The sequence below is a fragment of the Photinus pyralis genome, unplaced genomic scaffold (genome assembly GCF_008802855.1).
Source record: "Photinus pyralis isolate 1611_PpyrPB1 unplaced genomic scaffold, Ppyr1.3 Ppyr1.4_LG3a, whole genome shotgun sequence".
Classification (NCBI taxonomy): Eukaryota; Metazoa; Arthropoda; class Insecta; order Coleoptera; family Lampyridae; genus Photinus; species Photinus pyralis.
In genome coordinates, this window is record NW_022170509.1 from 18,932,903 (window position 1) to 18,946,446 (window position 13,544).

At 34.7% G+C, this 13,544-nt stretch overlaps 1 protein-coding gene across 1 annotated transcript; it reads left to right on the top strand.

Moving 5' to 3' along the window:
• The first annotated feature begins 6,085 nt into the window (after nucleotides 1-6,085).
• Nucleotides 6,086-11,505, top strand: LOC116165899 (facilitated trehalose transporter Tret1-2 homolog). Its single transcript, XM_031480650.1, has 4 exons — nucleotides 6,086-6,172; nucleotides 9,660-9,917; nucleotides 9,969-10,082; nucleotides 10,135-11,505. Exons 1-4 carry the CDS (start codon nucleotides 6,170-6,172, stop codon nucleotides 11,353-11,355), a joined length of 1,596 nt encoding a protein of 531 aa, XP_031336510.1. The 5' UTR covers nucleotides 6,086-6,169; the 3' UTR covers nucleotides 11,356-11,505.
• The last annotated feature ends 2,039 nt before the right edge of the window (nucleotides 11,506-13,544 follow it).

Here is a 13,544-nt window from a genome sequence, read left to right on the forward strand (position 1 = left end):
AATATTTATAATTCCTTAATGAATTAAATTAAAAAGAACTACAAGCAACCCCTCATTTCCCAAGTATCAGTAAAATCTCGTCCAGTATTACAAATTCGTAAGTTTTAAGAAAATTCGGTCCTACCTAAGTTGCAGTATTCGATTGAAGGGGTTGTAAATTTTGTGGTCGGTCAAATATTTATATTTCCTTAATGAATTAAATTAAAAAGAACTACAAGCAACCCCTCATTTCCCAAGTATCAGTAAAATCTCGTCCAGTATTAGAAATTCGTAAGTTTTATGAAAATTCGCTCCTACCTAAGTTGCAGTATTCGATTGAAGGGGTTGTAAATTATGTGGTGAGTGAAATATTTATATTTCCTTAATTAATTAAATTAAAAAGAACTACAAGCAACCCCTCATTTGCCAAGTATAAGTAAAATCTCGTCCCCTATTAGAAATTCGTAAGTTTTAAGAACATTCGCCCATACCTACGTAGCAATATACGATTGAGGGGGTTGTAAAATCTGTTGCAAGTCAAATATTTTTATTTATTTGATCGATTATATTAAGAGGATCTACAGACAACCCTTCACTTTCTAATTATAAGTAAAATCCCATCCCGCTTTAAAAAGTCGCAATTTTTAAGAAATTTCGCTCCTACCTACGTTGCAGTATTCGATTGCGGGGGTTGTAAATTTTGTTGTGAGTCAAATTTGCAGCCACATACGGATTTAATTGCAAAGGAAATGGTCTCAGTGCTGAGGTCTAAAACCCTCACAAAGCGAATGACTTTTCAGAACTTTTTCTTATTGATTTTGTACTGTGTAGAATTCAAAACATCGACAATGTTGGAGATTGGACCACTACATCAAAAGCGATTTCGGCCAATGGCCTACAAATGTGGCCAAATCGCGTTCTGGTCACCATTGTTAAACGTTCGAAATCCCGCTTTCCGTCAGTAATGTTGCCCAATAGGGGTAACATTGTATATAAAGTAGTTTATTCCAAAAATGTTATTGTCCAATCCAAAACGAACAGAATTTTCAAAATAAGACCACTACATCCAAACTTACATCCCTTTCCTTGCTGTTTGTAAAATCGTTTTTTGTCCACTATACGGACTATAGATGTAGCCGTGCAATCTGTAAGGGAGTTACCATCCTACTTGATCCCACGTGAAATAAACAACAAAAATGTTTTCTTGTCCAGTTTGTAGTAAAGGATTAGTAGGTACCTATTACCATAGAGAAAATACAATGGTATTACCTACAAATGACGCGTCTTTTAACCCGATTTAGTTATATGTAGCACAAATTTGAATTAATCTACTGTTTAATTTCTCAAAAGCACTCGATCAAATTCACTCAGCGCAGTTTGGTCGCACTAGCTATACAGTAAATTTCATTCTCTTTATAATGGGCAAGGAATCAAAAAATCCCGCCCCTCAAAAACTAAGGAGTACCTAAGTGTGCTAGCGCATTTTAATTTATTTGCTAGGAAAGTTTCTCGATGGACCACCCAATCTTACATAAAGGTAAACAAAACTCACCCTTTTCAGGAATATAAACAAGTTTCATAGGAACGGAGTATGAAGTCTGTACATACGTAATCTTATTTAACTGCAATGTTGATAACGAGAAACAGATGCAGTCGCTTGACCACGTGTTTACAATACGTGTATTAATTTATACACGAACCATTGAATTTACGTACTACGCTCAAAGCAATTAATGCGGCCATTATTCATAACTGTTGAATGTGAATAATTAAGGGAACATTTTTTGAACAGCGCTCGGAATGATTTTTTTTAAATTCACTATCTTCATAAAAGGCAGGTTTCCCTTCTCCTAAAGTTTTGAAAGGAAACGTACCCCAAATTTATCTGATTTACGGGTGATTATGAATAATTGCCGCATTAATTATAATTTCACCGTAATATATGGAGACACACAAAAATGATTTGTCGTCATACGGTTTTCATTTAAACGAGGGGGACTTTTGATGCAAGTAGCCTAATCTCGAAAGTTCTTGATGTTTTGGGTTCTACCATTGTTTAAATCTGCAAAGCATAAAATGTATACGAAAAACCGGTTAAAGTCATTTCCTTAACAGAATTTATGGGCAAATGTGGTCTTGATATTTTAACGAAAATCGACAAGTTTTAGATCAACCGTAAAATGCACTTTCTCTTATAGATTGCGGTTTGTAGAATCCAAAACGACCTGACCAAAATATCGATTTCCCAAAAAAGCTATAGTGGTCCAACCGTAAAAGGTCAAAATCTATAAGACGCGGGGCTTTCACGATGGATATAAAATTAAAAAATTTGTTCATTTTCGATGAAATAGCCTACCTATAAGAAATTCAATATAGGCTAAACAATTGGCGTATCGGTTAACACCATAATTATACTAAACCTGACATAGTAAATGGTGAGCTGTGTGTATGTCGGCCGTACATCGCCAATAAAAGTAAACGTTGAGAACACCATACCAGAATGCAAGTTTTAGACCGCAGTCTACTGAATTCTCATCATAGTTTCCGCAAAAACACTAACAGTAAGTGTCTTATTTACTAATTTATATATGTAATTAATATGTACTTTCTGTTTTATAGATTACTGGTTATCAAAATTATTGCTGAAAATATTAGCACTACCTATCCCAGGTAGGGAATGGAAAAGGATACTATTCTCTAATTTTTATTATTTTTAAAAAAATTCGCTCCTACCTACGTTGCAGTACTCGATTGCGGGGGTTGTAAATTTTGTTGTGGGTCCAATATTTCTGTTTCCTTAATCGATTATATTAAAAGATTCAACAAGCAACCCTTCAGTTGCCAAGTATAAGTGTATTAGAAATTCGTAAGTTTTAAGAACATTTGCCCATACCTACGTAGCAATATACGATTGAGGGGGTTGTAAAATCTGTTGTAAGTCAAATATTTTTATTTATTTGATCGATTATATTAAGAGGATCTACAGACAACCCTTCACTTTCTAATTACAAGTAAAATCCCATCTCGCTTTAAAAAGTCGCAATTTGCAAGAAATTTCGCTCCTACCTAAGTTGCAGTATTCGATTGCGGGGGTTGTAAATTTTGTTGTAAGTCAAATATTTTTATTTCCTCGATCGATTATAATAAGAGTATCTGCAGACAGTTTCCAATTATAAGTAAAATTCGTAATTTGAAGGAAATTCGCTTTTAGCTACGTGTCAGTATTCGATTGAGAGGGTTTTAAATTTTGTTGTGAGTAAAATTTGCAGCCACATACGGACTTAATTGCAAAGGAAGAGGTCTCAGTGCTGAGGTCTAAAACCCTCACAAAGCGAATGACTTTTCAGAACTTTTTCTTATAGATTTTGTGCTGTGTAGAATCCAAAACATCGACAATGTTGGAGATTGGACCACTACATCAAAAGCGATTTCGGCCAATGGCCTACAAATGTGGCCAAATCGCGTTCTGTCACCATTATTAAACGTTCGATAACCCGGTTTCCGTCAGTAATGTTACCCAATAGGGGTAACATTGTATATAAAGTAGTTTATTCCAAAAATGTTATTGTCCAATCCAAAACGAACAGAATTTTCAAAATAGGACCACTACATCCAAACTTACATCCCTTTCCTTGCTGTTTGTAAAATCGTTTTTTGTCCACTATACGGCCACTATGGATGTAGCCGTGCAATCTGGAAGGGAGTTACCATCCCACTTGATCCCATGTGAAATAAACAACAAAAATGTTTTCTTGTCCAGTTTGTAGTAAAGGATTGGTAGGTATCTATTACCATAGAGGAAATACAATGGTATTACCTACAAATGACGCGTCTTTTAACCCGATTTAGTTATATGTAGCACAAATTTGAATTAATCTACTGTTTAATTTCTCAAAAGCACTCGATCAAATTCACTCAGCGCAGTTATGTCGAACTAGCTAGACAGTAAATTTCATTCTCTTTAAAATGGACAAGGAATCAAAAAATTCCGCCCCTTAAAAACTAAGGAGTGTCTAAGTGTCCTAGCGCATTTTAATTTATTTGCTAGAAAAGTTTCTCGATGGACCACCCAATCTTACATAAAAGTAAACAAAACTCACCCTTTTTAGGAAATAAACAGGTTTCATAGGAACGGAGTACATACAACCGCACTTACTGACGATTCATTCGCAAATGAATTAGGTATAGGTATACGTAATCTTATAACTGCAATATTGATAAAGAGAAACAGATGCAGTCACTTGACCACGTGTTTACGTTACCTTTATACACGCTACGGTCAAAGCAATGATTAATAACTGATGATTAATGTGAATAATTGAAGGAAGAAACATTTTTTGAACAGATTGATCCAGTAGGTACCAGCATAAAAAGTTATACTACTTTCCTTTTTCTTTTGAAAATCGGTTTTTTGTCCACTTTTTATGTAGTGGTATTGTATTACCTACAGATGACGAGTCTTTATTAATTCGATTTAGTTAAATGTAAGCACAAATTTGAATTAATCTACTACCGATTTAATTTCTCAAAAGCACTCGATCAAATTCACTCGGCGGAGTCTGGTCGCAGTAAATTTCATTCCCGAATCAAAAAAGCTCATTCTTCAAAAACTAAGGAGTACCTAGTGTCCGAGCGTATTTTGATTTATTTATTTGCAAGGAAAGTTTCTCGATGGACCACTCAATCTTTAATAAAATAAAGGTAGACAAAACTCACCCTTTTCACGTGGAATATAAACAAGTTTCATAGGAACGGAGTACATACTACCCTACCGCACTTACTGGCGATTCATTCGCAAATGAATTACGTACACACGCAATCATATTTAACTGCACTGTTGATAACGAGAAATAGATGATGCAGTCGCTTGACCACGTTCCTCCTACCTACGTAGCAGTATTCGATTGAAGGGGTTGATAATTTTGTGGTAAGTCATATATTTTTATTTCCTTAATGAATTAAATTAAAAAGATCTACAAACAACCCTTCAGTTGCCAAGTATAAGTAAAATCTCGTCCCGTATTAGAAATTCGTAAGTTTTATGAAAATCCTACCTACAGATATATAATGTTTGTTGCGAGAGTCATATTCATGGATATCCAATTATATACACTTACCCACCTTGATACAAAAGCTACTATTGCTCGATAGTAAAGTGGGATGCCGAAAAATTTGGAAAAATTTAAAACATTTTTGTTTTTCCGTTACAGTACAAAGAAAAACAATTGTCATACAAAAATCTGCATGAATTCATTTGCTCTATGACACCACAGAACATAAGATTAAGTTGCAACCCTGATCTTCATATTTGCAATTCAGTTGATGTAAATGCAGGAGAATGTTTAATCGCACTTTATTGCACTGCCTGTTGAGGGCCCAGAACAAGAGAGGGACAATAACTAAATAAATAAATTCGTGCCACATCTCCATATCGTGAATTAAAACCACAAAACTAAATGTCATGCCGATTACCTGTATCTCCTCGATACAAATCGATAATAAATAGTATGAATTGCATTTAATAAAAGCGCGTTACTACTGTTTTCTAGAAATTTTTATTGCAACATAAAATTAATTTACTAATTATTTTATTTACTTAATTTTAAATATAAGTAATAAATCATAAGCCAACGTACTGTAGATGCTCAAAACAAATGATAAAGAATGATTTTAGCGTATTTTCGTAAATAATTTCCTATTAGTTCTTCATTTTCGTTATTCCATCAATTTTGCAAATTTCAAGATGCGGTTTTTTGCAATTTAATTCCTTACTTTGTGAATGTTTGCAACTAGAAGGAAACCGGCGGAAGCGAATTGAAACAAAGAATATAAGCTCGTAATTCGTACGGATGTCACTTACTCATTGATTTTCTTCTTTACGTATGATGAATGTTTTCTTTGGTTCTACTGTTTGTACAAACTGCCTACATTCCTTAAGTTTTAAAAGAAAATAACGCCACAAAATTATTCCCATAACTCCTTCATTTTCAATAATGCTTGGAAATTAATATTTGTAAAGGATTTTTACAGCAACTAAAAGAATATGAATAGAAAACAAGATAAGCTGGATCGTTTGAGAAACGTGTTTTGATAACCCTACATCGAACGAAAATCGACGTTTCCGTGTCTTGATAGGCATGGATTGGACGTATAAGGACGTGTTAAGTTCATAGTGTAATGTTGAAAAATTATGGTAAGTTAATTAGTACAGATATTTGCAAACACCCTCGCTGTCCAAAAGGAAACGTTTCATACAAACTGTAAATCCATTTCCAAACGTTCGATTCAAAGAAATCGATCAAATAAAACACAAAATCCGAAGTACATGAGATCTCTTATACCAGTTTCTTATTAGTTTATACTGTATATACAAATACAAAAAATTTGTTCTATACAGAAAGTATATGACTTGAAATTGCGGTTAAAACCGGGTGTTTTGGTCATTCAAATTAAAAAGATCGTATTTCTTACAAAGCTTATTTAATCAAAAATCCGGAGTTTATATTGAAACAATTTGCTTTCCAGGGTTATAAGTTGGAAACCACTGATTCCGTACATAAAAACTTCGTCATATTTTGACAAATTGGCAGTACAAAAAAGGCCCTCGGTTACATAATAAATAACATATTTTTGTTTCGATAAGGAGAGCAGTATGGGTATTAAATAAATGCCAAATTGTAACAGTGTTAGGACCGGTGAATGGGTACATTGGCAGAATGGTATAGTAACTAGAGATACCTATATAATTCTTCAGGGTATTGAACCTTTTTTGACATTGACATACTCTGTAGTGGCTTATGGTAATTTTTTTAACAGTGGTTTTCTATAGAACTAAATACTATTTTACAATTCGGAGTGTGGATGGACTCCCTTGTTTCAGTATAAGCACAAAGTGAATCCAGCTTATGATTAATGCCATCTAAGAGAGACGTGAATTTCTTAAGAAAACTCTATAGACTTCACTAGCAGATGTGTGATAGACTAAAAGAGGAGTTCATACACCATCTTTTTACACCGTGATAGTATCTTAATCGATCCCTGCGTATATTATAGTTATATTAACAGTTTTTTATATTGCTTAGTTTCTTAAAAAAAAACATAAAATAGATAGAATTAAAACTGCCACTAATTAACAATCGAGATCAAGTCTAAAAATTTATCACTCAACTGGTCTCCCATATAACAATTTGGTAGGTGTGTCAGTACGTTATTTATTATTAAATTTAACTTACCTTATTTTTCGCTATCTTATCAATTTCCGGCATCAAACGATTAAGTATCTGTATAAATGTCAACGTGAGTGATGCAGAGAAACTGCGACGTCATCAAGTACTAGCTTGGCCTCCAAAATTAGTCCACTCTATTAGTAGTTAAAAACACACCTTCTATTTTGTATGCGTTGGAATTATCAACAGATATTAATCCGCCGGGATTTCTCAATGCAATATATCCATTTATTTCAAGTAGAATATTTTTAATTTTTTCAATTGTTTTATTGATGCGCTCCCCACGTGGGTTCAAGCCGGGACTAATCATTTGGATGCTCATACATATGCTCAGAAAACCTTTTTTTCTAATTTATCGTATTGATTTCGAAACTCTTACTTATGTGGACAGTAGACATATACTTCTCAAAATAAGTTAAAGCCATTACAAGGAAAAGGATTTTCTACTATCAATTCCTCCCTTCCACCTGTAGTGACAAGTAACTACATCTAATCACTATATAAGTACAACAGGATGGGCGCATTTTGGTTACAGTACTGGTTTTGTCTATGTGTCTAGAGAATGTTTTTTTGTGAAACCTTCAGTAGACGGGTTGGTATATTCAAAATTTTATTTGTTGTTCGGAAACTATTTTGTTATTGGGAAAGTTTTGTGAAACTCAAACATCTATATTTTGTGTTTGAACCTAGGTTTGAACTTTTCACTTATCTATATTAGTACTCCACTGCCATATTAAAATTTTTCAGAAGGGCCGTTTTGCATAGATTTTTTTATTTGTTAGCAAATTTTAAAGGGTTTCAGGGTGTACGACTTTCGTTATATTCTATTACGATCAGCTTTCGTGAAAAGGTTTATTTAATTTTTTTAATTTTGTGGTTTAGTTTTGATTATATTTACAATTCGAGTTCTTCCTCAAGGATTTTTGGGTTTCGGGTCAGATGTCTCTGAGACAAGTGTCCATGAGAACTATATAATTAATAATAAAATAAGAAAGTAGTAATCTAAAAGATTGAAAATGGACATTTTTCCTATTTCCCTGAAGACGTAAAATTCCCATTCGTATATAGAACTTCGTTCCCTATTTAGGCAAATGTATCTAAAAAGAATAAAGACAAAGCGCACAACGAGTCCATTTTCATATGGGTCAATTCAATATGCCAACCTTTCACACGTCGGAATCTCTGTCCCCTTAAGAGCAACAGTGGCGGGTAGATTTATTGCACATTCAAATACTTCTTATAAATGCCCTATTGATGCGTTAGTTTAAACCATTCATATTTTTTTTATAGTTAGGAATTGGAACTTAATATTTAGTCACATGTTACGAAAAGAAAAGGGTTACTTTCCGTAGACTTAAAATGAACAACTTTGCAACATCTTTCCTGAAGCCTGTATTGAAGTACAAAAAGAGAACATTCGCAATATGTGTTTCCCTTACCCTTTACCAGCGACCATAATACGCAGAAAAGAATGTAACTATCAGAATTTATTTTTTTTCGATTTCGAGTATGCCCTTTTATAGGGTAAAATTTATTCGAAATTTCTACTCTAGGATGTTGCACTCATAAATGAAGGTGTGAAAAAATACTTTGATCCACTAGAAATTGTAAAGATACATCTAGTGGACACTTGATCTAAGATTTCTCACTATACCTCTGCCTAATGCAGTCGTAAATTTTATGTTTATAACATTCCTTCAAATTTCTTTACTTACATCGATACAGCATAAACCAAGACCAATTTGTATTATACGCTGTGTGGGACCAAGCGATAAGGGATGTAGAGATTAAATTAGTAAAGCTGACGTGCCCGAGTGGTTTCCGAAAATTATCTTTAGGTACTCGAAAATAGATCTTTTTCGTTTTAAATGCCATACCGTAATAAGTAATAGCTGTACAGTCCGTCTATTCGTCTATTAGCTCGGTTCTCTGGATGTTTGAGCTTAGTAATAGATCTTCGAGGTGCATTCGCCGATTTGGCCGCTAAAACAATTAAATTTTTCCCACTCGAAGTTCCGATCAAAATTTATGGTGTTAAGTTTATTGTGTGGTAGTATTATTGGACGAAGTAGGGGTAAGCGTAAAATACTTCTGTACCTACTCTAAGAAAAGTTCTCGGCGAAGGGAATGATTTTTCATACCATCATCCCCTAGCGTCTTATTAGTTTTAAGTAGTGATTTACTTTTATGAACCTTTTTCTAAGTCTAAGCAACTACTTACCTTATTTATTATTATAAGTATGGATCGATGGCACATGCATGATGGTTTCAATAAATTAACAAAAGTTGCTCTTGTTTTTCAAAACCTTGTGTAGTTAGTCAAGTATGTAATTCTCTACTTGTATTGTATAGAAGTCACGCTCTACAAAAAAATCTGTAACTCTCGTAATGCTAACACGAAATATCAACAGTAACGGCATCGTTAGCCATTACTAAAAACAAATCTGTTTTTAGACTAAACACCACTCGTTGCCAACGAATGAAAGTACCTCCGTATCAACCTCAACTACTGTTACCGACTTTGGATCATCTCCATCACAGTTTTCGCCCAATAACAGGTGCACCTTACAAGAAAATTTAAAAATGGTTCAATCCGAAACTCTACCTTTACAATCAACTAAGGCCGATGAGACATATGAAACTACCACTAATTGTAACACCCTCGATATGTACAATCGTGTTGTTTCTTCAAAACCATCTGCTTTTAATCAGGTTTGCATGTATTTGCCCTGTGTAACATAACTAAACCATTTTCTACTTCAGGTTTTGGCAGCGATGTCGGTATCGTTAGTTTCACTAGTAGGAGGCTTCGTCACTGCATATACTTCACCAGCATCAGATTCTCTCCAGCGGGATCTTCTCATATCGGACGATGAGGTAGGTAAATAAACAATCAATCACCTTTTAACTATTGTTTGCACGTTTGTAGCTTTCTTGGATAGGAGGATTAATGCCATTGGGTGCTCTCATCGGTGGGTTAAGCGGTGGAAAAATGATTGAATATTTGGGAAGAAAGTGCACTTTACTTGTTACAAATGCAACGCTGACATTCTCGTGGATATGCGTCGCTGTAGCTGCAAATCAATGGTATTTATATTTTGGAAGAACTATCGCAGGAGTTGCTGTTGGAATCGCTACCTTGGCAATGCCTGTATACCTAGGGGAAGCAATCCAACCAAATATACGAGGAACGTTAGGGCTCTTGCCGACAATGTTTGGCAATAGTGGAGTACTTCTTTGTTATATCGCGGGAAGTTATCTGCAATGGAATCATCTCGCATGGCTAGGAGTAGGTCTCCCAATTCCATTCATGATACTGGGGTTTGTCATTCCGGAAAGTCCAAAATGGTATGTGTCAACAAGCAAATATGAAAACGCGAAGAGATCTCTACAATGGCTACGAGGAAAGGAGGCCGATGTTCAACAAGAATTAGACAGATTATTGGTCACATTGGAACGATCTACTGTAACATCACAATCTTTATTTCAATCTAAGAACATCAAACCTGTGCTAATATCATTAGGTTTAATGTTTTTTCAACAAATGAGCGGTATCAATGCAGTTATATTTTATACATCTGACATCTTCGAAATGGCAGGATCAAGAATGATTCATAAAGATACTTCCACAATTATTGTAGGGGGAGTAAATTTTATCTCAACTTTTGTAGCTACAGTACTGATCGACAAATTGGGTCGCAAAATACTTCTTTATATTTCTAGCACATTGATGATAGTTACATTAGGATTTCTTGGTACCTATTTTTATTTGTTGAAAACTGGAATGGATGTCTCCTTTATCGGCTGGTTGCCTTTACTTAGCTTTATGGTGTACGTGTTAGGATTTTCTTTTGGTTTTGGCGCAATCCCTTGGTTGATGATGGGTGAAATATTACCTGCACATATTAGGGGAAGTGGAGCGTCCTTGGCAACGGCATTTAATTGGGCATGTACATTCGTTGTAACCAAAACATTTGTTGATATGATTCAAACTATTGGACCACATGGAACATTCTGGATGTTTTGTCTTGTTGGTGTAATTTCGGTAGTATTTATATTCTTTTGGGTGCCGGAAACACAAGGGCTCAGTCTAGAAGAAATAGAACTAAAGATCTTATCTTCGGAAATTCGGCGGGAGGAAGCTTGCTAACATGTTTATTTTGTATAGGTAGTAGTTTTATGTAGTAGACGTGTATGTGCACAATGCCAAATACGTAATTCATCAAGACTGATAGATAATTAAATTATATACGTGAAGTCCTTTTAATACATTGTAAGAAATACCTTTTATTTTTTAGTAAACACGTATGTACAATTTTTAAGAACTTGTTTATTAACCTTTGGGATGCGTCTTGATTCTTGATGGGGGATGATTACCACCCATGTTTTGTTTATACATTATATTGCTAATCTATGGTGAACTTTTCGTTATTATCCACAATTATAACATTAAAAATTCAAATTTTCAAGACACTAACACCACATACGGTATTTCATTGATTCGAAATGCAACTTAAAACTCCGAAAACGCTTATATTGTAGGATTTTTCGCAAGTTAGGCGCGTAAACAAAAATCAATCTTTAAAATGCAAAATTCGCAATACGAAACGCTGGTAACCGGTTGTATTTGTCGTATGAATGAGAAAGTATACGAGTATAAAGGAAAAATGAGAGTAAAGAAGGAGTATCGAATGTAAAATTAGATCTTGGCGTTTAATTTCAGCCGATTTTAGATCAATGCATGGGATGGCAGAACCTTGAATAGTGTTTTAGGTAATAGTGTTTTTATTCAATGGTAATAGTCTAGGCGATAAAGACATCTAACTAGACATTTTGAGATGGGAAAGAAAAAAATGGTAGAATATGTTCAGTTAGGTGTCAGAAACAACATATTAAAAATCCCACCCCTCAGACCCTGTGCTAAAGGCTCCAGCCACTCCACCACCCCCCAAAAACCGTGTCTTCGCTCTTTTTAGCTGATATCTCGCGATCTATGAGGTCTATATGAAATATTTTTAGCTGAAAATATTTCTCGTGAAATTTCATACAAGGTAGACACTCAGTAGTTAGCCTAGGGGTACCTCGTAGCCTAGGAAATTCATAACAGAGGCGAAAATCATCAATTTTCGTGGCTTTTTGCTAATAAATCGCGACCTTTAGAGCTAGATGAAATATGTTTAGCTGAAAATGCTCTTCGTGCAATTTCATACGAGGTAGGTAACTGAAGAGTTGGCGTAAAGTCACCTTTCACCTTCAACTTTCATGTGTGAGGAAATATTCGTTGTAAAATAAAGTATTACTTATGCGCCATTTATTCACGTAAAACCGAGCGTAAAACAGTATTTTCATATCAAAATATTCACACATTCATTTATACCTCAACGTAATCATTATCCTCTGCAGATTCCACTTCTTCAGGCTCTTCGACGCAGTGGCGTATTTACGGGGGGGATGAAGGGGATATATCCCCCCCCCCCCCAGAAGAATTGAGTTATCATCATAGCTATTAGGTATTTAGGTAATACTCCGCTATCCGCTCCGCCCACTTTAAAATGAAGGCATATATATAAGGTATATATAGAGAGCAATTTTGGTTTTGGTTAAAGTCTAAAGTCACTAAAATCTAAATATTCTGTAGTATTCAGTATTCACTATTCAGTGAGTGATCAGTGTTGGCAGTCAACGATTTGGCTATTCGGCATCGATCGGCAATTCGCTACATTGATGCCCAAAATAACAAATAGGTATCAGGTACTTAGTACTGCTACTGAGGTGAGGTACCTGCGTCCTGCCTTTCACGAAATGACGAAAATAAGAATTTTAAATTTTAAAAACAGGAATTTTTTTGCCCATAACTTTTGATGGAGACGTCTAATCGAAAAAGTACGAATCGTTTTGGATTCTACGCACCCAAATTAATAAGAAAAAGTTTTTTCCCGAGAAATTTTGGTGCAGTCGATTTTTGGTAAAAAAGGAAGGTAATAACTGCCTTTTTTTTGCCCAGAAAAAAAAATTGTCCCAGATCGACCGGAAAAAAATATTTTCTTATAGAATGTGGCCTGTAGAATCCATAATTTCAAACAGTTCCAAGATTGGGCTACTACTTCAAAAGTTACAGTCCTTTGAATTTTTTGTCGAAATTGGTTTTTTGCACATAACTTTTGATGGTGACGTCTAATCGAAAAAGTACGAATCGTTTTGGATTCTACGCACCCAAATTAATAAGAAAAAGTTTTTTCCCGAGAAATTTTGGTGCAGTCGATTTTTGGTAAAAAAGGAAGGTTATACACTGCCTTTTTTTTGCCCAGAAAAAAAATTGTCTCAGATCAACCGGAAAAA

Excerpts from the sequence above, each read along its gene's own strand:
- LOC116165899 (XM_031480650.1), top strand. Across the intron at positions 9,918-9,968 it reads AACCATCTGCTTTTAATCAG|GTTTTGGCAGCGATGTCGGT; the intron begins GTTTGCATGTAT and ends TTTCTACTTCAG. Across the intron at positions 10,083-10,134 it reads TTCTCATATCGGACGATGAG|CTTTCTTGGATAGGAGGATT; the intron begins GTAGGTAAATAA and ends GCACGTTTGTAG.